Source organism: Hemiscyllium ocellatum, chromosome 11, assembly GCF_020745735.1.
Source record: "Hemiscyllium ocellatum isolate sHemOce1 chromosome 11, sHemOce1.pat.X.cur, whole genome shotgun sequence".
NCBI lineage: Eukaryota > Metazoa > Chordata > Chondrichthyes > Orectolobiformes > Hemiscylliidae > Hemiscyllium > Hemiscyllium ocellatum.
The window spans coordinates 88,145,694-88,173,586 of NC_083411.1; the positions used below are offsets into that span (position 1 = coordinate 88,145,694).

The window sequence follows — 27,893 nt, forward strand, 5'->3', positions numbered from 1 at the left end:
ACGAAACGTCTGGAAGTGAACCTTTTAGCTTAGCGAGCAAACCTATATCCAAAATGTTGTTAAACTAAACAATATTTAATGTAGGCAACATATTGCTGGTCTTGTTGTTCAAGCTCACCACACTTGTCCTTCCCGAATGATTCCATATCACAATTTTTTTGGCAACTGTATACAGTAAATTTTACTTTACATGATTGGAATAAATTTCATAAATCCATGAGGAGAACGATTGGTCAAAAAGGGCAATAGTTGAAATATAACAATAATAAAAGCTTTAAAACTAACTTCATGGTTCAGCAGGGCAAACAAAATAGAATTTGTGAAACCGTCTGACTCAATAAACATTTAGTTCATCTTGATCTTTAAGATGCTTCACCAGCAAGTTCAAAAAGTGGATCTAAAATTTAGATAAGTGCTAGAACTCTGAAGTATACAGCAAAGTTCAGCAGGTTTGTTTTTCAAATTTTGATCCCAAGGAATCTTGCAGTGTTCAGCACATCATCTCTCATCAGGTAACAGCCACATATCCGACGGTATCCAGTAAACGCATCACGGCCATGAAGGACTCTCCAATTATCAATAAATAAAACCTATAGTAGATACAATCATTCAGTTAAAATGTTACAATTTCAGTAAACATGGACCAATTTTGACTTCCCAGTGAGAACACCTACTACAAAACACTGTTTGTCACATCACAAAAATGTATTTTAAAGGTAGATGCAGAGAAGCATTCAAAACCCCAAAATGACTTTGATATATAGCTCATTGGTACCCAACATATAAAAGTTGACTGCATTTTGTCCCTCTTTGCCTCATGCAAGTTACAGTGAAAATGGACAAAGTAACACCTGAGACTCATCTGCTATTAGGAATAGGAGAAAGCAAGGACTGCAGATGCTGGATATCAGAGTCGAGAGTGTGGTGCTGGAAAAGGTTAGGCAGCATCTGAGGAGTAGGAGAATCTAAAAGCCCATCATCAGAGATGGGGATATCAGACCTCACATCCAGTAGGCAGGGACTAAAATAATAAGTGGCTGTTGAAATGCAAAACAGCACAGCAGATTTTGAGAAGATTTGTAGCTCAGGTTGGGGTTCTAGACATAGGTTTGCTTGCTGAGCTGGAAGGCTAGTTTTCAAACATTTCATCAGTGAGCCTCTGGAATGAAGCACTAGTGGTATGGCTAGTTTCTTTGAGTTTGTGATGTTATTTCTAGTAGTGATGCCATTTCCTATGATGACATCATTTCCTGTTCTTTTTCTCAGGGGGTGATAAATGGGATCCAAGTCAATGTATTTGTTGGTCGAGATGTGGTTGGAATGCCATTCTTCTAGAAAATCTCATGCATGTCTCACTTTTGGCTTGTCCTAGGATGGATGTGTTTTCCCAGTCGAAGTGGTGTCCTTCCTCATCTGTATGTAAGGATACTACTGAGACTGGGTCATGTCTTTTTGTGGCTAGCTGGTGTTCATGTATCCTGGTGGTTAGTTTCTGCCTGTTTGTCACAGTTCTTGCAAGGTATTTTGTAAATGACATTAGTTTTGCTTGTTGTACAATGACATGAGATACATTTGGTAATTAAGAATTAAGGAGAATCCAAAGAGATTATACAAAGATGTTAAGGACAGAAGGGTAACTAGGGAGAGAACATGGCCTCTCAAAAATCAGCAAGGCGGCCTTTGTGTGGAGCTGCAGGAGATGGGGAGATACTAAACGAGTATTTTGCATTAATGTTTACTGTGGAAAAGGACATTGAAGATATAGACTGTAGGGAAATAGATGGTGACATCTTGAAAAAAATGTCCATATTACAGAGGAGGAAGTGCTGGATGTCTTGAAGCGCATAAATGTGGATAAATCCTCAGAATCTGATCATGTGTATCCTAGAACTCTGTGGGAAGCTAGGGAAATGATTGCTGGGTCTCTGAGATATTTGTAACATCGATAGTCACAGATGGGGTGTGGGAAGGCCGGAGGTTGGATACGTGGTGCCACTATTTATGGGGTGGCACGGTGGCACAGTGGTTAGCACTGCTGCCTCACAGCGCCAGGGACCTGGGTTCGATTCCTGCCTCAGGCGACTGACTGTGTGGAGTTTGCACATTCTCCCCGTGTCTGCGTGGGTTTCCTCCGGGTGCTCCGGTTTCCTCCCACAGTCCAAAGATGTGCGGGTCAGGTGAATTGGCCATGCTAAATTGCCCGTAGTGTTAGGTAAGGGGTATATGTAGGGGTATGGGTGGGTTGCGCTTCGGCGGGTCGGTGTGGACTTGTTGGGCCGAAGGGCCTGTTTCCACACTGTAAGTAATCTATTTAAGAAGGATGGTAAGGCCAAGCCAAGGAACTATAGTCCGGTGAGCCTAACGTCAGTGGTGGGCAAGTTGGTGGATTGAATCATGTATTTGGAAAGGCAAGGACTGATTAGGGATAGTCAACAAGTCAATTTACTCTAGAGTGTCATAGAGTCATAGAGATGTACAGCATGGAAACAGACCCTTTGGTCCAATCCATCCATACCGACCAGATATCCCAACCCAATCTAGTCCCACCTGCCAGCACCTGGCCCATATCCCTCCAAACCCTTCCTATTCATATACCAATCCAAATGCCTCTTAAATGTTGCAATTGTACCAGCTTCCACCACATCCCCTGGCAGCTCATTCCATACATGTACCACCCTCTGTGTGAAAATGTTGCCCCTTAGGTCTCTTTTATATCTTTCCCCTCTCACCCTAAACATATGCCCTCTAGTTCTGGACTCCCCGACCCCAGGGAAAAAAATTTGCCTATTTATCCTATCCATGCCCCTCATAATTTTAGAAATCTCTATAAAGGTCACCCCTCAGTCTCCGGCATTCCAGGGAAAACAGCCCCAGCCTGTTCAGCCTCTCCCAGTAGCTCAGATCCTCTAACCCTGGCAACATCCTTTGTAAATCTTTTCTGAACCCTTTCAAGTTTCATAACATCTTTCCGATAGGAAGGAGACCAGAATTGCATGCAATATTCCAACAGTGGACTAACTAATGTCCTGTACTCAATACTCTGACCAATAAAGGAAAGCATACCAAACGCCTTCTTCATTATCCTATCTACCTGCGACTCCACTTTCAAGGAGCTATGAACCTGCACTCCAAGGTCTCTTTGTTCACCAACACTCCCTAGGACCTTACCATTAAGTGTATATGTCCTGCTAAGATTTGCTTTCCCAAAATGCAGCACCTCAGATTTATTTAAACTCCATCTGCCACTTCTCAGCCCATTGGTCCATCTGGTTCAGATCCTGTTGTAATCTGAGGTAACCCTCTTCGCTGTCCACGACACCTCCAATTTTGGTGTCATCTGCAAACTTACTTATGCTCGCATCCAAATCATTTATGCAAATGACAAAAAGTAGAGGGCCCAGCACAGATCCTTGTGGCACTCCACTGGTCACAGGCCTCCAGTCTGAAAAACATCCCTTCACCACCACACTCTGCCTTCTTTGAGCCAGTTCTGTACCTAAATGGCTAGTTCTCCCTGTATTCCATGAGATCCAACCTTGCTAACCAGTCTCCCATGGGGAACCTTGTTGAACGCCTTACTGAAGTACATATAGATCACATCTACTGCTCTGCCCTCATCAATCTTCTTTGTTACTTCACCCAAAAACTCAATCAAGTTTGTGAGACATGATTTCCCATGCACAAAGCCATGTTGACTATCCTGAATCAGTCCTTGCCTTTCCAAATACATGTACAACGTGTCCCTCAGGATTCCCTCCATGCCAACAGTTTGGTCTCAGGTTTGTTGATCTGTCCTGAAGAAATATTAATCCTGTCTTCTCCCTACAGATGCTGAGAGTTTCTTCAGCAATTTTTGATTGTTTGTTACGGATCCAAGGTCCAGGCCCTTGCTCAACAAAAAAATAGGCAAGTTGGGCCATTACTGTAATTCCAGATGTAAATAGATCTTGCATTGAAATTAACTCACCCGGTTGTCTTGGAAAGCACTGTTTCTTAAAATTAATAAATTAGTATAAATTTGTCTTATAAAAGGAAGCAATTCTACCGATGCAAGCAAGTGAACACACTAGTTTAATTGACATACGCACCTGTAAGCCATTTACATCCTAGATGTGAAACTGCAACATTTAAGGACACTTGTGGCATGTGGTTGTGTCCCTGTCTCTGAACCAAGAGGTCTGGGTTAAGTACCACCTGCTCAGATGCTCCAGTGCATGTTGTTTATAAAATCTCTATAAACAGTCAGCAGTGTTAAAAAGGCTTTTATCCCCCATAGATAATGGTTAAAAGCAGAGCAGGGATTGATCTTTAGCACCCAAACTGCATGATGATTCACTTCCTTACCTTTCCAGGTTTGAGTTTCACCCAGATTTCATTCTCTGGTTTTCTAAGTTCTGTCGTAAGGGCTCGGTGTGCAACATACCATTGATGAACGACATCATGAGGTACTGTGCTTATAACAGTTCGGTCATAATTGTTATACCTGTGGACAAAGCAGTTGTCAGAAAGATGTTGCTAGTGGGAGACTTGAAACAAAGGAGCTCTTGCGAGAAGAGAAATATGATTTGATAGCATTTCACATTACAAATAGAGGTGAGACACAGGCGGTAGAAACAGACTATTCCCAGTAGTTAAGGAATCTAACAGGGAACAAAAGTAATCGAAGTGTCGCAATAAAAGGAGATCCATGATTAAATGCAAGAGATCTGGAGCTGTTCAAGGGTACCTTACTGGAAGTTAATAATTTACAGTCTGCAGTAAAAGCTAAAGTTATATGGGAGCAAGCTAAACAACTTTCTGCTCGTGAAGAATAACCTGTGCAATGTAACACGTATGCTCAACCTTGTCCAAGTTTGTTTCACCCTATGATCTGTATGTCCTTGCTTACCACGATCTGCCTGCACTGCTCGCAAACAAAACTTTTCACTATACTTAGGCACATGTTACAATAAATCAAAAATTAACCAACCAGTCATTGAGAGATAAAGGCGTTTTGCTCACAGCACTTGTGCTTCTTTGACTCACTGCACTGAATTTGAGCTAGTTCTTAACTCATTCTAGTGAAGTCCACATTTGATATGTGGGAGGCTTTCGAAGATAGGTTAAAGATAGTGCAGGATAGGCATGTCCTGTTGAAAGCAAAGGATAGGAAGGGCAAGATTTGTGAACCGTAGATGACAGGAGAAATTGTATGACTAGCTAAGAGGAAAAGGGAAGCGTACATAAGGTCCAGGCAGCTAAGAACAGAATGGGCCCTGGAGGAATATTGGAACAGTGAGACCAGTTTTAAATGAGGAATCAAGTGGGTTAAAAAGGATGTTGAAATACCTTTAGTGAGCAGAATTCCAAAGCATTTTATAAGAAGCAAGTGGGTAAATAGAGAAAGGATTGGTCCATAAAGTGTAATGAAGGAAGGCTGTGTATGGAACCTGAGAGAACGGGTAAGATTCTGAATGATTACTTTGCATCAGTGTTCACTGAGGAGAGGGACATGAAGAATCATAGGGTCATAGAGATTTACAGCATGGAAGTAGACCCTTCGGTTCAACTTGTCCATGCAGACCAGATATCTCAAACTAATATAGTCACACCTGCCAGCACTTGGCCAATATCCCTCCAAACCCTTCCTATTCATATACCCATCCAGATGCCTGTTAAATTTTGCAATTATACTAGCCTCCACCACTTCCCTCTGGCAGCGCATTCCATACACACATCACCCTCTGAGTGAAAAAGTAACCTCTTAGGTCTCTTCCTATATCTTTCCGCTCTCACCCTAAACCTATACCCTCTAGATCTGGACTCCCCCAACCCAGGGAAAAGACTTTGTTACTTATCCTATCCATGCCCCTCATGATTTTATAAACATCTATAAGGTCACCCCTCAGCATCTGACGCTCCAGGGAAAACAGACCCAGCCTATTCAGCCTCTCCCTATAGCTCTCAACTAGTCATCTTTAGTAACTTATGCATATATACACCAAGCTCCAACTGCTTGTGCATCCCTTTATCATTCTACCATTCTCCATGTCTAGTCTACTATGACCGTACACTTGTCTGCATTGAACTTTACCTTCCACCTCTCCATTCATTTCACCAACCTGCCGATGTTGTTTTGAAATTCTACATTACCTTCCTTACAGTTTAGTGCTTTCAAGTTTTGTTTCATCTGCAAATTTTTAAACTGCACCCAGCGTACTAAGGTCAGATCATTAACATCCATCAGAAAAAGCAAGGATCCCAACACTGGAAATTCCACTATAAATCTTCCACCCAACCCAACTAAGATTAAACAATTCCTGTCATCCCCAACAAGAAATATCCATTACACATTACTGCTTCTTGTCCTTAGCCAATTTAGGTCCATGATGCTACTGACCCTTTTTATTTCATAGAATAAAAGAAGGCAATTCATCTTAAAGATATTCTAAAAACTCTGTCTCAACCATTTCTTAGCATCCTTTGCAGTAATCATTGAAGACCTTTTGTATTTATTCAATGCAGCATCAGTACAAATTTTATTTAGAGGGGTAAAAGATGCTCAGGAAAATTAAACACTTTCCTGTCTTGGATAGTTACTGCCATCTATTGAAGGGACTCTGGATAGTGATGCAAGATATAATGTTGGCTCTTCTCACCTCATTAGGTATAACTCATTATTCCATGGATAAACATTCAGAATTGGTCCAATTCCAATCATGTGATTGTAGCATCCTCCTACATTCTCGATGTATTCATGTTTTATTGGTACTTTAGTTAGTACTTCAAAGTTATGTGGATTTTCTTGTCGTACATGTTCGGCAGCATGAAACCCATCCAGCAACAGAGTTCTTCCACCAGTTCCGTCGTGCCTCAAACAATGGAACAATTGAACTCTATTGAAAAAGATACACAAATAGGCAGAAGTCAGCTGTATGGAAGACATGAACTACAAGTTAGTTTAGAATCCCATTGGGTCCCAATAACAAAAAATGACCAAACAACAAAAGTTTGGTTTCTTGCTCATCATGCAAACATAGATTTCCCATCCCACAATATTCTAATTTCCAAATTGAATCTGGTATTTCCATAGTGGGCTTCAAATTCACAGGCACCAACTGATTTTCAGCACTTCATGCAAAGACCATTATTCAATAAATTTATTGAATGTACATTTCAGAATTAGTGCTTTAAATTTCATATCAACAATGACTCAAAGCCATCTTAAAAAAAAGTTGTATGTGACAGAATATTTCAGAAGATGTACTTCAGATTTTTGTTCTGCTCTTTTTAAAAGGAAAGGTAGAGGTGTAGGTAAACTGGTAAACCTTAACATTGGGGTGAACAGAAACACAACAAGAAATTAAATGAGAAACAGAAACAAAAATGCCTTGTAAGTCTACACTGATAAGAAATACACGTACCCACAAGGTTCTTGAAAATAAGTAGTATCAATATGGCGATCAAGAGCCACTTTTGTGTAAGCAGTGTCACCACGGGAGAAATCTGAAGTAAAATCCCACATTCGGCCAAAAATAGACTCCCTTCAGAAATAAAAAGAAAAGGAAGACAATTAATAACCATGTCAAAATACTTTAGGGTTTTAAAACATATCTGAAGTTATTACAAGTCGCTTGCCTTTTGAAAGTAAGAATTCTAACAGTATAACCAAGCAACTTCTTTACAAACCAAATTTCCAGCTAGAAAATTTGACTGTCTATCTTTCCCTGTAGAAAAACAGAGCAGCTGGTAGCAGAATTCAAGGGTAACTGCTGAACTGCCCAAATGTTTAACAATCACCAAGATTAAGTTGCTGTTTTAAATCAATACCTTAATTTAATTCAGATAATTCTGGAGTTATGATCTTGAAGTCCAACGTTAATTTCGAAATGAATTGTCACAGGTTGATTTTAGCATCAGTTTTAATATTCAGACATACCATAACTTAATGCAGGAAGAACTGCTGACACAAAGAGCTGATAACCATCAACAATTTAAGCAAACTGGCTCACAGTACTCAACCACTCCCAACCTTGCCATGTAACTTACAGAAACCAGTGAAATAACTATGTTCCTGAATGCAGGGAATAACCCAACCAGAATATACAAGAGTACAGCATCACCACATACACATTGTTTCTGAACCTTTTGTTTAGCTACTTGAGTATGCAACAGACTGGGAGAAAGTGAGGACTGGAGATCAGAGTCAAAAGTGTGGTGCTGGAAAAGCACAGCCGGTATGGCAGCATCCGAGGAGCATGATGCTGCCTGACCAGCTGTGTTTTTCCAGCGCCACACTTCTAACTATGCAACAGACTGGTTCCAGTAAGATGACAGTGGAGTCAGGCTTCTGAGCTCCGACTTGTCCATTCTTCTTTTTGTTTTTTATTCTTTTCATTCCTCCCTCATTTTTTTAAAATTTTACTTATCTCTTGTTGAAGAGCTAGACAGTTCATGGCAATAGCATCAGCAGTGACAAGTAGGCCCAGTGCAGATTTGTCGTGGTGGCAGAGTGGGTTTGGGTGCATCGATGAGACAATCCTAGTGCCGACTCATGGCTACTGCTGTGGAAGCGGGTTTGGGTTCCTGATGGTGTCTGCGTCTGGCACAGACACATGGAGGCAACAGTCGAGGTACGTTTGGACCCATACAGGACCCTGTGGCATTGGGTGTTGGGCCCAAAGCAGATTTATCATGGTGATAGAGTCGCATTTGGGCTGGTATGGGTACCTAGTGTCAGTGGCATCTGCATTGGTGATGTCCATTGAGGACTCAGTGATGAGGGTCTTGATAGAGGTGAGATGGTGCCAAAGAATAGCCACTTTCATTCTAGTACTGGCGGCACAGTGAAGGGGACTGGTGCATGGTCACCAGGCCCATGGTGGAGCACTTAAAAAGATGTGCTGGAACGTTGAACACTTTATTTCTTTATTCTTTTGGCTTTTATGTTCTAATGTTTTGGGTTATTTTTCTGTGTTTTAAGATGTCACCAGAATGGCAACACTATGCAGCATTTTTTACTGTATTTTTGGAAGAAAATACATATGACAATAAATCAAATCAAGTCACTGCACATTTTTTGGGAGGGATGTTCATGATTAAAGTTAGAACTTCTAATGCACGTAATCTAAATGCATTATCATATTAAAATTGTCCACAGCTTGTATTATGTGGAAATGTAAATAATTGCACAAAGTATTTATACTGTACTTACTTGTATCTTCACAGGCATTAAATTAGCATGAAGTTTAAAACAATTTGGTATATTCACATTTCACTTTAATATGGGATTCTCTAAAAGGTCCAGATATATCAGCTGAATAACAATGTTCTCTGTGGAAACACTACTGCATAGCAATGCAGAAAATACATTGTGCATAATCCAATAAGATCAATCTAGTTTGAGTTTTAAAAGGTTGAGATTTTAAAAGACTATTCATCTCTAACCATTCCAGAGTTAAAACATCAAGACAATATTTAGCTTTCTAGCAATTAAGTTGTAGATGGTAACCTTTCAGTTACTCTTCTCAGATTTCTACGTTCTGACTGCATGTTTTGGTCTACATTCCAAACTGTCATTAATCCTACTCTTGTAAATTGAGAGGCACAGTCTTCCCAAACAAAACATTAACAGTGTAATGTGGCTACAGAGAAAGTAAATAGAGAATTCTAGTTACATACTTTAGATCATTAATTATAAAATAAAGACAACACTGTTAATTAAAACAATTAATTAAACAATTAACAAGATAGACTCAGGAAAAAGACAATTAAAAATGTTGTCTAACACCTGAATAACTACTGAACTAACTTACCTACTGAATTAACTCACCAACTGAGTAATTGCCTCCTCATTACGCCTCATTCAGATTCGGGGCCATGATATCCTTACTTTCCACCTGACCTAATACCCATACCCTAACTCCAGATACCCTTCCCATAACCCCTGGACCCATATTTCTTATCCATCCTAAACAGTCCAATCAACCACTAACACCTTACCTCTGCCCATCTAGTACCCTAACCTCACACTTACCTTACGTACTTAGCCTCTCACAGGAGATTTCAAAGTGGCTGCTTGTGTTGATAGACATAATCACAGAAAATAGCACCGACTGCCAAGAGCCTTTCACTGACTAATGTGTAATGAAGGAACCGTCAGGTTTAACGTACAGCCTCACACTTCTGCAAGAGCTCTGATCAAAATATCCAGTCAGAAATGTAGAATTTCATATTAAATGTACAAAAAAGGAGCATTGGAAAAATGCAGCCCATCATTTTATTATGATGCACAAACAAAAGCTTAGGCAGTGTACATATACAAATCTTTGAAGGTGACAGGTCAAGCTGAAAAGGCTTTGAATGTAAATAGGATTTTGAGTTTTATTAGTGGAGATATACAGTTTCAATGCAATTGTTCACTGTTGTTTTTCAGGCAGGAGGAAGATATGTACCCCATGGAGCAATGTTGGAACCACTGCATTTTCAATGTATGTATTGTATATTATTATATATAAATAACTGGCCAAGCACACCTAGATCAATTCCAAAGTCTGCAGATGATACAGGCTACAAAGTTCTGAAGGTATATGAGGTGAGCATAGAACTTCAAAACGTGTAGTAAAATTGGTGAAGTATGTAGATGGGTGGCAACTGAAGTTTAATGCAAAGTGAGGGTGATACATTTTGGTACAAAGAACATTCAGGAACAGCATAAAATAAACTACAATTTCAAAAGGGGATGCAGGAGTAGAGAGACCTGGGTGGACATGTGCACAGGTTATTGAAGTGGCAGGACAGGCAGAGATACTGGTTCATAAGACATGCAGTATTCTAAGCTTCTTAAATAGCGGCACCAATTGCAAGAGTAGGGAGATTATGCTGAACTTAGAATACTAGTTAAATTGCAGTTAAAGTAGCGTGAGCTTCCCAGAACTGTACACTTCAGGAAGGATGCGTAGGACAATGTGGAGGAGGCTCACGAGAATGGTACTATACAGGAAAAGCTTCACTTACAAGATTGGAGAAGGTGGGGCTGTTTTCCTTGAAGAGGAGAAAGCAATGGCAGATCTGATGTAAATTTTCAAAGTTCCAAGGGGTCTAGACAGAGTATTTAAGGAAAAACTGCTCCTGCATCCAAGACAATTGAGAACCAGAGGGCACAGATTTAAAATGTTTCACAAAAGAAGCAAATATGAGATAAGGAAAAGAAAAATCAGTGAGTAGTCATGGTCAGGAATGCACTGCTTGGCAATATGGTGGAAGCAAATACAATTGAGGCATTCAAGAAGGTATTAGATGAGTATTTAAATAGAAACAATAACCATGATTATGAAAAAAAAGTTACAAGGATACCAACTCTCACCTGATGGGGGAAATGGCCTCTTTTAGCGTTTAGCGATTTTGTGATTTCTTATTTTTGAATGTTGAATAATTGCAAGAAAGCTTGGTCAGCATTGTTAATCAGTTACATCTGGAGATACTAATGAAAGGGCAAGAATTATTGAGTCGCTGGGATGTTGTGGAAGAGGTATCCATTCTTAGGATTGTAGTGACAACTCCGAATATCTCTTCAGGGTACACCGTATCTGTAGGCATCCTGGAAGAAAGGTTGAAGTCTGGATTTAAAGCTCTCTGAAGAAGGTAGCTAGACAGAATAGATCAGGAGCAAAGGGTGATTAGCATACACTGGTATTTCTGAGTTGAAGTCAGGAAGTAAGAATTCAGTAAGGCTCATGCTCAGGCTTGTATGTTCACATGTTTGGAGAACATTTGTAGCTCAGGTGGAAGTTCTGGATGTAGGTTTGCTCGCTGAGCTGGAAGGTTCGTTTTCAGATGTTTTGTCACCATACTAGGTAACATCATCAGTGAGCGTTTGGATGAAGCACTAGTGGCATGGCTGCTTTCTATTCGTTTGTTTAGGTTTCCTTGGGTTGCTGGTGTCATTTCCTTTTGTTTTTCTTAAGGGGCGGTATATGGGATTCAAGTCAATGTGTTTGTTGATAAAGTTCCAGTTGAAATGCCATGCTTCTAGGAATTCTTGTGCGCGTCTCTGTTTGGCTTGTCCTAGGATGGATGTGGTAAAAACAATGACTGCAGATGCTGAAAACCAGATTCTGGATTAGTGGTGCTGGAAGAGCACAGCAGTTCAGGCAACATCCAAGGAGCAGCAAAATCGACGTTTCAGGCAAAAGGCCTTCATCAGGAATGTGGATGTATTGTCCCAGTCATAAGGCATTTGGGCTTCTCTATAAACAGAAGCATTCCAGAGAATACGTCGTTGGACTTTCTGTTTCTGGCCTTCAAAAGAATATTTTGCCAACCCAGTCTGCTCTGCATAGTTCCTCTGTTCTGCAGTGTGTAGTGGCTCATTGAAATAATGTTCTAATGCAGTTTCGTTTGTGGGTGGTGGGATGACTGCTTCAGTCATTTAGTACTTGGTCAAATGTACGTTCACAATTGTGAAGTATTGAAGCAAAGTTGCAAGATCACCTCGCCCAGTGTTAGTGAAAAGGTACCAAGAAATCTCATACGTCAGAGAAAAGGAGGAACATGGAGGAGATACAAACCAAATCCCTGAGAAGTGCAGCATTCCTTGGTTTGGTCACAGGAAAAATGAAGGAACCCTCAAAATCCTGCAAGTTAGTATAAATCTCAGCTGGAAATACAACTAGAAAAGGGAGTGTTCCATTGAGATTTTGGGTCATGAAGGAGAAATGTTCATAAAATAGAGTGTTACAGTAGTGGTACTTCCTTAACTCCTGTCAAGTAATTATTTTTTGATTAAAATGTGAAATCTTGTGGTGTAATACTGTCGATACCACAAGTTTGAAGTTCTTTTTAAAAGGTTACTGGTCCCCACTGAGATCTTAACAGTTAATACAATATGTGTAAAGATAGTAGACAACTTATTTTCCTCAGTATTCAGTATACTATTGCTTTTCAACACAGTTAATAAAAAAAATTTGAACAGTTCAGAATTTAAACTTTAATACCATTTCCCAAAAAATCCATAATCATCCATAAGAAAATCTCACCTGATCAAACCAACACGTAAAGCTACAGCTTCTGTTGCCTCAACACTTACAGGAACTTCATCAATAAAAGCAATACCATAAAGTAGGAAGGCTTCCAAAAATTTTTTGAGTTCTTCATCCGACTCCATTACAGAATTGTAAGTGACATAAGGCATTTGGGCTTCTTTATAAACAGAAGCATTCCAGAGAATACGTCGTTGGACTGTCTGTTTCTGGCCTTCAAAACAATATTTTGCCAACCATGACAAGTCGTATTTGGTCATGTGATTATCTGGCCCTATTAAACAAAGAGGAAATTGAAATAGTTATAGCGAAGGAAAAACAATCATGTTAGATATGCTCAAAGAACCTGTGTTGCAAGCTAGTATCAAAAACAAATTACGATTAAAATTCATTCCCAGACAGCCTTAAAGTTTTTTCTCAGTTCAAGTACTAACTGTAAAGGGAAAAAGACCACACACTATATACACAAATAGAGAAATAACTTACAGGTTATGTAGATTGTATCATTGTCAGAACGTATTTTTGCTGGCTTAATTGCCAAATCCACCTGAGCTGTGTCCAAGCTCCGCTGATTAGTCTTTGGGTTGTAACACGATGCAGAGCGACAATGATCTCGCAGCCAAACATAATTTAATCGCATCACCATGTCAGAATACTTCAATTCTATAAAGTTATAAGATTTTAGTTCTTTAATCTTAACGGACTTGAAAAGGCATATATTTAGGTAGCTTCAGATATCAAATACAGGATTATTAATCTGGATATAACATTTACAAAAGGAGAAAAGGAAATTTTAAAAACCCATTTACAGAGGACCATTGCTTTTTGCCAGTAACCCTTACAACTGAAATGTGAGTGAAGTAATAAAATTTTGCCATCACACATAAACTAGTTGGATTTTAAGTTAAATACCTCCCTTCACAAATCAAAGCTTTTTTCTTGTCTGTGCATTCATAGAAGGAAAAATGGAATCCTGCAGAGTTTTGAAGCTGTTTATTTGATTATATGCAGTAAAAAGGGACTTCATGCATAAAGTTTCTCAGAATCACAATTTTTAAAAAAAAAGAAATAGCAATTTAGAAATGTAGAAGACGCACAAATAAATAAATGGAAAATATGTTTATTTATGGTGCCTTAGATTCAAGGAAATGAGTAATTAAGATTAGTAAAAGAAAAGCAGCAAATAGACTTTAAAATCTGCCTCAAACATTACTTCAGATGCCCAGTATAGATTATCCATAACCTTCACATAAAGAGAATCATCAAAACTAACTATAAATTGAAACGTGTAGACAATGGTTAAAGTTAAATATGGCAACACAATAGAGCTTCTGACAACATTCTGGCCAGATTAAAGATGTCCAGATCGTCTTGAAAACTGGGCACTTATTTTATTGCAGAGGAACTTTTTGAAAATATGTTAATAAAATGTTCAATTAAAAACAGCTTTTAATTTTTAAATATTTCTGTTACTACAGCTCCAAATGTCACCAAACTTGCAATAGCTGCAATATCCAACCACATCTAAGCACTAAATTTTAGCTAAGCCAATTCTGTCATTCTTAAAAAAAAATACGCAAACCACTTGAAAAGCCAACAAACTAGATTCATCTTGCATCGCAACTGGAGAATGAATGACATGCAGGTGATATAATATGAACTCAAAAGAAGTTGTACATGTGGAAAGTTGAAAGTAGAGTAAATTCAAACGGCAACACACTAATTTTCATGTCCAAATTTCAATTTGGAATATCTTGCCTTACCCAAGTGTTGATCATGCATCAACCACGAACAGTTCAAGGAGTCTGGAGCACCATGTTTCCAACGTCTTGCAGTTACTGCAGGTAGATGGTTACTCATCCAACATTTCCATAGTTCCCGTCCTTGAAAGTCAGCTTTCAACAGACGCTTCACACTGCTGTCAATATGCAGAAAGCGGTACCAAGACATCTGAGAACGCAAAACAGGATTTTCAGAGCATGAAATTCATGTCTCCCAAATTATTGATGGTAATCGTGTACAGGTACACACATTCTGAAACAAACTCCAGAACAATTCGAAGAAGGATCACTGGACCCAAAACGTTAACCTTGATTATCTCTCCACGGATGCTCAGATAACCTGCTCAGATTTTCCAGCAATTTCTGTTTTTGTTTCAGATTTCCAGCATCTGCAGCTTTTTCAGTTTTTTTGACACGCATTCTGAAGTTCCTTGCATCTTATCTGAAGTATGTGGACATATCTGTCAAATAGCCCTACTGAAATCTCCATTATAATTAACTAATTATTGGGAGCTTTGTTAATATTTAAATATTATTCATTTGTGACCTTATAGGGTCAGGGTCAGGAAGTCCAAAACTAGAGAGCATAGGTTTAGGTTGAGCAGGAGAAGATATAAAAGAGATCTACAGGGCAACTTTTTCACACAGAGGTGGTACGTGTATGGAATGAGCTGCCAGAGATAGTGGTGGAGGCTGGTACAATTGCAACATTTTAAAGGCATTTGGATGGGTATATGAATAGGAAGGGTTTGGAAGAATATGGGCTGTATGCTGGCAGGTGGGACTGATTTGGGTTGGGATTCCTGGTTGGCATGGATGGGTTGGGCTGAAGAGTCTGTTTCCATGCTGTACATCTCTAGGATTCTATGATTTTGACTGGTAGCAATAACAAGTGAATTTTGCATAGAGAATTAGCAAATAAGATTGTCACCTCCAGTCAGAAACACAGATTTACAAAATTACATCTGTGCCACCCAATCAGACCTTCATTTCCAGTCTTTTTTTAATCCATAACTCTAACGCACAGCACTTTATTTTTAAATGTTGTGTTGTTGACTGTATCACTCTGTCAGAAAATATGTTCCAATCTACCATTACCACCCCCGCCCCACCCCACCACCCCTCAACCCACTCTGGGTGAGAACACAGGAACAGGATTAGGCATTTAGTCCACCGAACCTTCTACACCATTTAAAAGGGCAAAACTGATTGAACACTTTAACACCTTTTTCCCCATATAATCATCGCAATGCTTCTTACCACTGAATTGGTGATCAGAAAACTATCAATCTCTGAACATACTCAAAGATTGAACATCCAGAGTCCTTTGGGGTGGAGAATTCCACAAAGATCCATAACAATGAAAAGAAATTCTCATCTCAGTCCGAAATGTCATTGTTATTTCAAATTGTGCCTCTTGGTTCTAGACTCCTCAAACAGGGGAAACCTCTTACTTGCATCTATCCTGTCTATCCCTTTAAGTTCTTTGCAACTTTCAATTAGATTATCTCTTATTAAACTGTGGAGAGTGCAAGTCCAATTTGCACAATCTCTCTTCTTAAGACAGTTCTACCATCAGAGGAACAAATCTGTTGAAGGTTCACTGCACTACCTCATAGCAATAATCTCCATCCGGAGATAAAAGTTAAAAGTTACAAACCTGGTGTTGTGTAATTTTTAATTTTTCCACCCCAGTCTAATTCCAGCACCTCCACATCATCCTGAGCCAAGGAGACCAAAATAGCATACCGTGCTTTGGGTGCAGTCTAACCAAGTTACTTTACAACTGAAGCAAGACTTCACTACTCCTGTACTCAAAACCCTTTATGATAAAGATTAAAATTTCATTAACCTTCCAATTGCTGCACTTGCATATTAGCCTTCAGTGTCGGGGACAAAGATACTTCGGTCCCTTTATATGTCTACATTTTTAAAAACTCTAGCCATTTAAGAAATACCCTGCATGCCTGTTCCTCCTACGAATGTGGATATCCTTACATTTTGACATGACATTGCATCTGTCACATTACTGCCCAGTCATTAACCCTCTCCAAAATTACCTGAAGCTACTTTACATCTTTGTCATAATACTTAGTTTTCTATTATTTGCAAAATTGGAAATATTACATTTGGTCCACACAACTAAAATCATTTATTTGTATTGTGAACAGTCGTGACCCAAGAACGGATTCTTGAGGCAACCCACTATCCTGGGTCATTTGTTTTTTATCTGAAGCCAATCATTAACCTTTGACTTGATTTAACTTACTTCCCTTTTGATAGCATTCCTTATTGAAATGCACATAGTTTTTAAAAATATTATTATTAGGGATATGTTTTTCTCGTATTAACAGTAGCTTCACACCAATCAATGCACTTACAGTTTCCTATGTCACTTTGATTTTTGGTGACCTTCAGCCTGGCTATCAAATAGCTCTGGTTATAAGTGTGCACTGCAGTGCTGACTGTCTGTGCTCCTGGAAGAGGAGGGAAGGTCCCAGTCTTTGCTCTGCAAGTACAGTTGGCTCCACTTGAGGAAGGTTCCTGATCTTCACGTACTTCCTCTCGCACTTTGGGCAAAATTGTTTTCAAAGATTCTTTCCTAATTCTCTAGCCAATTACGTTAAACCTATACCAACCATATAGTTATTGACCCATCTTATAATTGGTACTAGATCCTCCATATCCAGGTACCTTAAACTTTATGCCCATCAAAACGTTGCTCAACCACCTTCATTTCAAAGGAAGTATAGCAAGCCTGTCTAATCTTTCTTCAACGATAGTTCTATTGTTGGAAGCATCCTTCCCTTGTCCATTTCCTTGACACATGTTTCACTGCTGTCACATCTTTCCTGTAATGCAATGACAATAACTGCATCTACTACATCAGTTGCAGTCTAAGTAACATTACATATAGTTCTAGCAGACCCCACTCAACAAAGCAAAGCAGTGTGTCTGCTGAGCCAACTGATCCAGGGCTGACTTATTGGGTATGTTCAAAATCAATATTGATAGGTTTCTACAATTAAGACCAAGTGATGCAGGAAAAGCACAGGAAAATGGTATTGAAGTGGAAAGATCATCTGTGATCTCACTGAATAGCAGCATAGGCTTGATGAGCTGAATGGCTTACTCCTGCTCGTATTCCTTATATCTTAATTTACCAGCCCTGATGTTTTCAAGGACATGTGGATTTTTGAAAAAAATTCACGCAGGGGATGAGCATGAGAAGGTGGTGGTGAGCTGACTTCTTGAATCATTGCAATCCATTTGATGCACATACGTTCACAATGCCACTACGGGAAAAGTTTCAGGATTTTGACCCAGCAACACTGAGGGAATGGCAACAGATGGTGAGTAGCTTAAAGGCTTTGTTCCCATGAATCTGTTGCCCTTGACATTCTAGATGATAGCAGTTCTGGGTTTTGATGGTGCTATTTATGCAATCTTGGTAAATTTCTGCAGTGCATCTTCTAGGTAGTACAGACTACTGCTACTGTGGAAGTGAACATCTGTGCATGTGGTGCCAATCAAGTGGCCTGCTTCAACCTGGATTGCATCAAGCCTCTTGAGTATTGTTTCAGCTGCAGTCATCCAGGTTGTAGTGTAGAGTATCAGAGCATTTCATCACACTCCTGACTTGTGCTTTGTGCATGGTGGACAAACTTCAGGAAGTCAGGAGCGGAGTTACTTGTTACAGGATTTCATGTCTCCAAACTACATGTGAACACAGTATTTACTGGATATGGCTAGTCAAGTTCAGTTTCTAGTCAGAAAAGAATTCATTGATGTTGATGCCATTGAATGTCAAAGGGCAATTGTTAAGCCTTATCTTGTGGAGATGATTATTGCCTGATACTTACATTACTTGTCACTGGCCAACCCAACATGAATTCTGTTCAGGTCTGCTACGATGAACACAGACTTCTTCAGTATCTGAGGAATCATGAATGATGCTGAACATTATGCAATCATTAGTGAACATCCCACTTCTGACCTAATGATGGAACGAAGGTCTTTGATGAAGCACCTGAAGATGGTTGGGCCGAGAATATTCCCCTGAAGACTAGAGCTCTTGTGGCATAGTCGTGTCCCTACCTATTGGTAAGGAGGCAGGAGTTCAAGTTCCACCAGCTCCAGAGGTACCTTAGAATAGGTTCATTAGAAAATGTCCGAGGAACGGTGACATTCGACCCGAATTTCTCATTTGAACCTGCCATTAGGTTTTTTTCTGTCATCTGCTGGGAGATCACCTTCTGTGGTTCTCAGGTTTCGTTTAATATTCCCGAAGTGCCATGCCTAATTAGACTGATTAAAAGACATTATATCATGCAAATAGAACATAACAGCACAGTACAGGCCCTTTAGCCCAACCTGTGAAACCAATCTAAAGCCTGTCTAACCCACACTATTCCAATATCATCCATATGTTTTTCCAATGGCCATTTAAATGCCCTTACATTTGCCGAGTCTATACTGTTGCAGGCAGGGCATTCCATGCCCTTACTACTCTCTGAGTATAGAACCTACCTCTGATATCTGTACTATATCTATCACCCCACAATTTAAAGCTATGTTCCCTCATGCTAGCCATCACTATCTGAGGAAAAAGGCTCTCACTGTCTACCCTAACTAATGCTCCGATCATCATGTATGTCGCTATGAAGTCACCACCTGACCACTATCTCTCTAACGAAAACACCCTCAAGTCCCTCAGCCTTTCCTCATAAGAGCTTCCCTCTATACCAGGCAACATCCTGGTAAATTTCCTCTGCATCCTAGAATCATAGAACCCTACAGTGTGGGGTTCGGCCCTACAAGCCCACACCAACCCTCTGAAGAGTAACCCACTCAGACTCATTCCCCTACATTTATCCCAAACTAATGTACCTAACCTACACATTCCTGAACACTATGGGCAATTTATCACAGCCAATTCACCTAACCTGCACATCTTTGGATGGTGGGATGAAACCAGAGCACCTGGAGAAAACCCATGCAGACAATATGCAAACCCCACACAGTCACCCAAGGCTAGAATTGAACCCTTGTCCCTGGCACTGTGAAGCAGCAGTGCTAACCACTGTGCCACCACTTTCCAATGTTTCCACATCCTTCCTATAATGCGGCAACCAGAATTGTACGCAATATTTCAAGTGCAGCCACACCAGATTTTTCTATACCTGCAACATGACCTCTTGGCTCCAAAACTCAATCCCTCTACCAATAAAAGCTAACAGATCGTACACCTTCTTAACAACCTTATCAACTTGATTAGGAACTTTCAGGGATCTATGTACATGGACACAGAGGTCTCTCTGCTCATCCACACTACCAAGAATCTTACTATTAGCTCAGTATTCTGTATTCCTGTTGCTCCTTCCAAAGTGAATCACCTCATACTTTTCCACATTAAACTCCATTTCCCATCTCTCAGCCCCGATCTGCAGCTAATCTACATCCCTCTGTAACCTGCAACATCCTTCGGCACGGTCCACAACTCCACTGACCTTAGTGTCATCTACAAATTTACTCACCCATCCTTCAATGCCCTCATCAGATCATTTATAAAAATGACAAACAGCAGTGGCCCCAAACAGATCCTTGCAGCACACCACTAGTAGTTAAACTCCAGGACGAACATTTCCAATCAACCACCATCTAGTCTTCTTTCAGCTAGCTAATTTCTGATCCAAACTGCTAAATCTCCCTCAATCTCATGCCTCCATATTTTCTGTATTAGTCTACTGTGGGGAAACCTGATCAAATGCTTTACTGAAATCCTTATACACTACATGAACTGATCTACCCCATTCACCTGTTAGGTCACCATCTCAAAGAACTACCCTTCGTGAGGCCCAACCTACCCTTCAAAAAAACCATGTTGACTATCCCTAATCAAAATGCTTATAAATCCCCTCTCTTAGAATCCTTTCCAACACTTTACCCACAACTGAAGTAAGGCTCACTAGTCTATAATTACGAGGGTTGTCTCTACTCCCCTTCTTGAACAAGGGAGAATACTTGCTATCCTCCAATCTTCTGGCACTATTCCTGTAGACAATGACAACATAAAAATTAAAGCCAAGGATTCTGCAATCTCTTCCCTAGCTTCCCAGAGAATCATAGGATAAATCCCACTTATCTATTTTCACACTTTCCAAAATTGCTAACACTTCCTCCTTATGAACCTCCATTCTTTCTAGTCTAATAACCTCTACCTCAGTATTCTCCTTGACAACATTGTCAGTATTCACACAGAAAAAAGACAGAAAACGTTCATTTAGTGCCTCTCCTATCTCCTCCAACTCCACGCACAACTTCCCATTACTGTACTTGACTGGCCCTAGTCATTCTTTTATTCCTGACATACGGGCGGAACGGTGGCACAGTGGTTAGCACTGCTGCCTCACAGCGCCTGAGACCCGGGTTCATTTCCCGACTCAGGCGACTGTGTGGAGTTTGCACGTTCTCCCCGTGTCTGCGTGGGTTTCCTCCGGGTGCTCCGGTTTCCTCCCACAGTCCAAAGATGTGCTGGTCAGGTGAATTGGCCATGCTAAATTGCCCGTAGTGTTAGGTAAAGGGTAAATGTAAGGGTATGGGTGGGTTGCGCTTCGGCGGGTCGGTATGGACTTGTTGGGCCGAAGGGCCTGTTTCCACACTGTAAGTAATCTAATAAAAAAAAATCTACAGACAGTTTTAGGGTTTTCCTTGATACTACCTGCCAAAGACTTATCACATTCCCTCCTGGCTCTTTTTATCTCTCTCTTTAGTCCTTCCTGGCTAACTTGTAACTCTCAAGCGTCCTAACTGAGGCTTCACATCTCATCTTTACGTTAGCTTCCTACTTCCTGTTGACGAGATTCAATTTCTTTTGTATACCATGGTTCCCTCACTCGATTACTTCCTCCCTACCTGACAGGTATATACTTATCAAGGACGTGCAGTTGCTGTTCCTAGAACAAGCTCCACATTTCAATTGTGCCCATCCCCTGCAGTTTGATTCTCCATTCTATGAATCCTAAATCTTACCTAATCACATCATAATTGCCTTTCCCGCAGCTATAATTCTTGCCCCGTGGTATATACCTTTCCCCTTCCATTGCAGAAGTAAATGTAATCGAATTGTGGTCACTATCACCAAAGTGTTCACCTACCTCCTGGTTCATTATCCAGTACCAAATCCAACGTGGCCTATCTACATACTGTGTCTGGAAACCCACCTGCACACATTGGACAAAAACTGACTCATCTAAAATACTTGAGCTATAGCGTTTGCAAGTAATATTTGGAAAGTTAAAGCCTCCCATAACAACTACCCTGTTACTTTTGCTCCTATCCAGATTCATCTTTGCAATCCTTTCCTCAATTTCTCTGGAAGTTTTCAGAGCCTACAGAAAACTCCCAACAGGGTGACCGCTCCTTTCCTGTTTCTAATCTCAGCCTATACCACCTTAGTCGATGAGTCCTCATCAAACGTCTTTTCTGCCACTGTAATATGTTCCTTGACAATGCTACCCCTCCCCCACTTTTACCACCTTCCCTGTGCTTACTAAAATATCTAAACCCCAGAACCTGCAACAACCGTTCCTGTCCCTGCTCTATCCATGTCTCTGAAATAGCTACATCATCAAAGTGCCAGATATCAACCCATGCTGCAAGTTCACCTACCTTATTTCGGATGATCCTGGCATTGAAGTAGATACACTTCAAGTCACCTTCCTGCCTGGCAGTTCACTCATGCAACTGTGAAACCTTATTTATGACCTCACTACTCTCAACCTCCTGTACATTAGAGCTATAAATCAGATTCCCAAGAGCATCATTGGAACAAAGGACATTAAAGATGGGGAAGCCAACCAACTGCTGTCCGAACAAGAGCTTCCAGACATGGGCCTGTTCCGAACCAAGAAAACCAACAGCAAGAACCTCAGCAACCGGGGCAGCACAGTGGCTCAGTGGTTAGCACTGCTGCTTCACAGCACCAGGGACCCGGACCATCAGTGTGGAGTTTGCACATTCTTCCTGTGTCTGTGTGGGTTTCCTCTGGGTGCTCCAGTTTCCTCCCACAGTCCAAAGATGTGCAGGTTAGTTTAATTGGCCATGCTAAATTGCCTATAGTGTTCAGGGATTGTGTAGGTTAGATGTATTAGTCAGGAATAAATGTCAAGTAATAGGGTTGGGGAATGGATTGGTGTGGACTTCTTGGAAGGGTTGATGTGGACTTGTTGGGCCAAACGGCCTGTTTCCACACTGTCGTCAGGATTCTATAATCCAAAACTATGTTTTCCTCATGGCAAAACCCCAAAGTTCTGACCTAGCTAGCAGGGAGGCGAGTAGTGACAGTGGAAGGGGAGTAGTGACAGTGCATTGGAATCTCAAGCCTGATTAAAAGTTTTTGTAATTAAAACTGTTGTCTTTAGATTCAAATAATATTTAATCTAGCTAATAGTGTATTTCATAGCATTACTGTTCTCTATATAGTTGCTCATGTCAATTTTCCTTTTTGTTGCATTTACCTATAAATGTGTTATAATTACCTTCTATATTGTAAATCAACACAGAGATTCTTTTGCCCTGAAACACCTGTTTACTGCCTTCTTATTTCACATTCCCTAAATACAAGTCCTGTATCTAGAATCAGGGATCTGGGTATGATTTGAGCAACCTAAAAATCAGAAAATAACTGACTGCAAACCAGAACCCTACACTATCAGCAGTGCAATGTTGGGAAAAATTAACTTTGCAATTGCAGAATGTACACTTGAAGATAAACCGAAGATGTATGAATTACGGGTTAACCACTCTGACTTTGATTTAATTCTGATACATACTTTTTGCACAGGTAATGGCAGCTCTGAAGTGTACTGTCTGATATCGGTCACTGTTGTAAACTGGGGTTCCCTGTAAACCTGCATATTTTAGTATTCCATATTTGGTATTTCCTGTGTAGTATGAAACCTCATTTAATTGTGTTATAGTAGTAAGTAGCCTTTCACAAGCATAAACAAAAGATTTATCAGGCTCCGCTGTCCATGAGTGCAGTGTTCTGAAAATAAGAAAATAAGCAATGAAAACTGACTTTCACATAGAGGTAGGTAAGGGGACAATGATCATTTGGCATCATGAGTAGCTAGCTGTCCATTATCAAATGCCAAGAAGTTTTAGACAGATGATTGGTACAGCATAGATGGACAGCCCCCAAAACAAAGAATATCAACAAGAATTGGTGGTGAGAGATGGTGAGCAAGAAAATCCGGGGAAATGTGCTTCCATCTTCTTTGGAATAAACCAGGAGTTCCATTATATCAGCCTTAGGGAAGAAAAAAGACAAAGAAACTGAAAACCACCAGCCCCGTTTGTCCATTCTTCAGGATGTTTCATGATTGATTAAGCATTCTCAAGGCAAAGTGATGGCCGAGTGGTATTCTTGCTACACTATTAATCCAGAAACTCAGTTAATGTTCTAGGGACCCAGGTTCGAATTCCACCAAGACAGATGGTAGAATTTGAACTCAACAACAAAACAAAACTGGAGTTAAGAAATTACTGATGGCTATAAAACCATCGTTGATTGTGGGACAAATCCATCTGTTTCACTAATGTCCTTCAGGGAAAGAAATCCATCATCCTCACTTGTGACTACATGTGATTCCAGAGCCACAGCAAGTGGATCCTAAAGGATATAGCTGGGTCTCTGGCAGGTGGTTGCAGAACCAACAAGAGGGAAAAACATATTGAACTGCATCCAGTCTACCAGTGGCAAATACATCGGTCCAGGACCTATCAGTAAGGGTGACCACTGCACAACTCTGTAGTGAAGAAGTCCCGCCTTTACTTTGATACGCCTTCACTTCATCATATTGTGGTACCACTGTGCTAAATGAGGCAGACTTTGAACGGATCTAGTTTACTCAGGACTGAGCATCCATGAGGTGCTGTGGGTCAAGAACAGCAGAATCATACTCCAACACAATCTTCATAGTCCAGCATATCTCCCACTTAATTTGGAATCAAACCTTGTTCAATGGAGAGTGCAGGAGGGCATGCCAAGAGCTCCTTGGTATATTAAGAAGGTATATTAAGAAGTGATATCAACCTGGTAAAGGTGCAAACCAGGACTACTTGAATGCCAAACAGCAACTGGTAGATAGAGCTAAGCAGTCTCAAAACCAACAGATTACATCTAAGCTTTGCCATTCTGCCTCATCCAGTCATAATTGCTGGTGGACAATTGAACAACTCAATGGAGGAGGCAACACCAAAAATATTCACATCTTCAATGATGGAAGAGCTAAGTATATCAGTGCAAAAAAGGTAGAAACATTTGTAACAATCCTCAGCCAGAAACGCAGAATGGATGATCCATCTTGTCCTCTTCCAGTCATCCCCAGCATTAAAGATACCAGTCATACCAGTCTTCAGCCAATTTGATTCACTCTACATGATGATATTAAGAAACAGTTAGAGGCACAGGATACTGCAAAGTCTATGGGCCCTCACAGCATTCTAGCCATATTATTGGAGATTCATATTCGAAGTTCAGCAGATATTAGGGAAAGGAAATCTAATGTTGGCCTTGATTTCAACAGTAAAAAATGAGGTCTGCTGCAATATCAAAGTTGTTACAACTATACAAGACACTAGTTAGACCACACCTAGGAAAAGGTTTCATGATTCACAAGGTCAGAAGTGGGAAAGTTTGCCAATGATTGCAAAATTATCAGCACCATTCGCAGCTCCTCAGATACTGAAGCAGTCTATGTTCATATGAAACAAGCTGTGGACAATGTCCAGGCTTGGGCTGACAAATGACAAGTAATATTTGCACCATACAAATGCTAGCCAATAACTAACTCCAAAGTCTAAAGAGACAATCTAACCATGTCCCTTGATTGTCAATGCTGTTACCATCACGGAATCCCTCACTTTCAACATTCTGGGGGTTATCATTGATCAGAAACTCAAATGCCATCATCATGTAAATACGGTAGCTCCAAGTGCATGTCAGAGGCTATGAATACTGTAGCAAGTAACTCACCTCCTGACTCTCCACCATCTACAAGGCAAGAGTGTGATGAAATATTCTCCACTTGCCTAGATGGGTACATTTCCAATTACACTAGGAAGGTTGACAATGTCCAGCACAAAGCAGCCTGTTTGAGAGACACCATATCCACAAGCATCCATTCCGTCTACCACCGACGCTCAGTAATAGCAGTATGTACTATAAACAAGATGCATTGCAGAAATTCAAAGATTCTTAGACAGAACCTTCCAAACCCACGACCATGTCCATCTAGAGGGACAAGGGCAGCAGATATATGCATCAAGTTCCCCTCCAAGCCAGTCACCATCCTGACTTGGAAAAAAATTCACCGCTGCTTCACTGTCATTGGATCAAAATCCTGGAATTTCCTCCCTAAAGGCATTGTAGATCTTACTGCAGCACATGGACAGTACTTCAAGAAGGCAGCCCAGCACCACCTCTTCAAGGACGACTAGAGATAGACAATAAATATTAGCCAGCTAGAAAAGCCTATGTCTCAAGTGAATAAAAATAACTGTCACACTTGTATACTTGCCTTGCCTAATTACTGATCTATCATATCAAAACTGCTGCTTCTTAGTGAATTGTCAGAAAATTGCAACATGACATCAACTGCATATTTAAGGTAACTGATCATGAAACCTCCAAAATTAACACTGGAAAGACCTGTTTTTCATTATCTCAACGAGTTTACTCTGGAGAACCATTAGTAAAACAAGATCTGTGCATGGAGAGTGTATGCAAAAGAGGTAATCATTAGACAGATACCAGTTTATTAATTTAAAGAACAACAAGTAATCAGACTATTGAAGGGGTCTCTGCTCTTGATTCTGTGTTTTATTTGATGTGATTCCCTCAACTGCAATCAGCTAATTCGACAAAAGTCTACATCAAACTTCTCAATTATTTGCATGATCCACGATAATCATTGAATGGAGGCAGATGCCATTATAACATTCAATGTAAATATTCAAGTTCTACACAAAGTATTGCAGACAGCTGAGTCAGAGGGCAAGATTCAATCTTTCCAGTGTTTATTTGGAGTTGATCATTAGAGAAGAACCATGAAATTTGTAAGTCAGCCAGGTTGGCAGTACTAAACAGTGAAGAAGGCGCTCATACGCAGAGAACGGTTCATCCGAGGTTACATTCGATTACCTGCAGTTACACATTCAGATTAAAACCGGTTTAAAAAACAACTCCCCCCCCCCCCCCCCCCCACATTGTTGGCAAATATTTGATTGAACTATAATGACATTTACCATTTTTGCACAAACCACGAACAGATTTAAGTAGCCCGGAATTTCCCACACAAAACCTAAAAGTAAATGTTTCCTAAAATTACGAGCACTAATTCTGAACAGTCCTAAAATGTAAACATAGCAGCAACCAAAAATCAATATTATTGCTGGCGTTCTTTCTTTTTTCGTGCAACTTAAATTTGTCTGATTGTCCCCATCTGAAAAACTGGATGAAGACCCTGCGTTAGTAAACGCATAAATGATATTTCGACGGTTTTAAGCTTTTATTTTAATTTTGACAGCTCTCCAAAGCCAACTTTAAAATTCCACTATTGTTAAAAATTGGAAATCACTGAAAAGCTGATCTCGAAATGGATTAGAAGTCTCTCCCTGCAAACACCAGGTTGAGTTCCACAGGGGTATTTACAAGAAGCAGAGGCGAAACTCCTGCACACCCCGCCCCGGGTCCTCCAAGGCCCTACGCAAGTTTCTCTAACCCGGGGAACAGAACACCAGAGCGGCGGCATCCCGTGGATGGATTCGGAGGCTAACACCAGGCCTTACCGCTGCTCTTCCCACCAGCGACCAGGGCCTCCTAGATAGAGGAACCGGAGAGAAACAACTTTTCAAAAACAAAAACAAGCAGCCACTTCCATCCAGGACGTCAAGACTAACAACAATTGAGGTAACTAGGTCTTAGCTGACCGCCCAATTCAGCCCATTCCCTCCCCTTCACCGCACATGCGTGAGCTGTCCTCCAGCCCCAGCCCCAGCCCTACCCTCCCTACCACACAGTTGTCAA

The 27,893-nt window shown here is 40.5% G+C and overlaps 1 protein-coding gene across 1 annotated transcript; it reads right to left on the reverse strand.

Moving 5' to 3' along the window:
• Window positions 1-7: 7 nt before the first annotated feature.
• Window positions 8-27,831, reverse strand: tmlhe (trimethyllysine hydroxylase, epsilon). The gene is made up of 8 exons (XM_060832695.1): window positions 27,656-27,831; window positions 14,783-14,969; window positions 13,506-13,682; window positions 13,017-13,293; window positions 7,404-7,523; window positions 6,639-6,875; window positions 4,345-4,483; window positions 8-590 (listed from the first exon to the last, which is right to left on the reverse strand). The coding sequence occupies exons 2-8, from the start codon at window positions 14,967-14,969 to the stop codon at window positions 459-461; spliced, it is 1,269 nt and encodes a 422-aa protein (XP_060688678.1). The 5' UTR covers window positions 27,656-27,831; the 3' UTR covers window positions 8-458.
• Window positions 27,832-27,893: the final 62 nt, after the last annotated feature.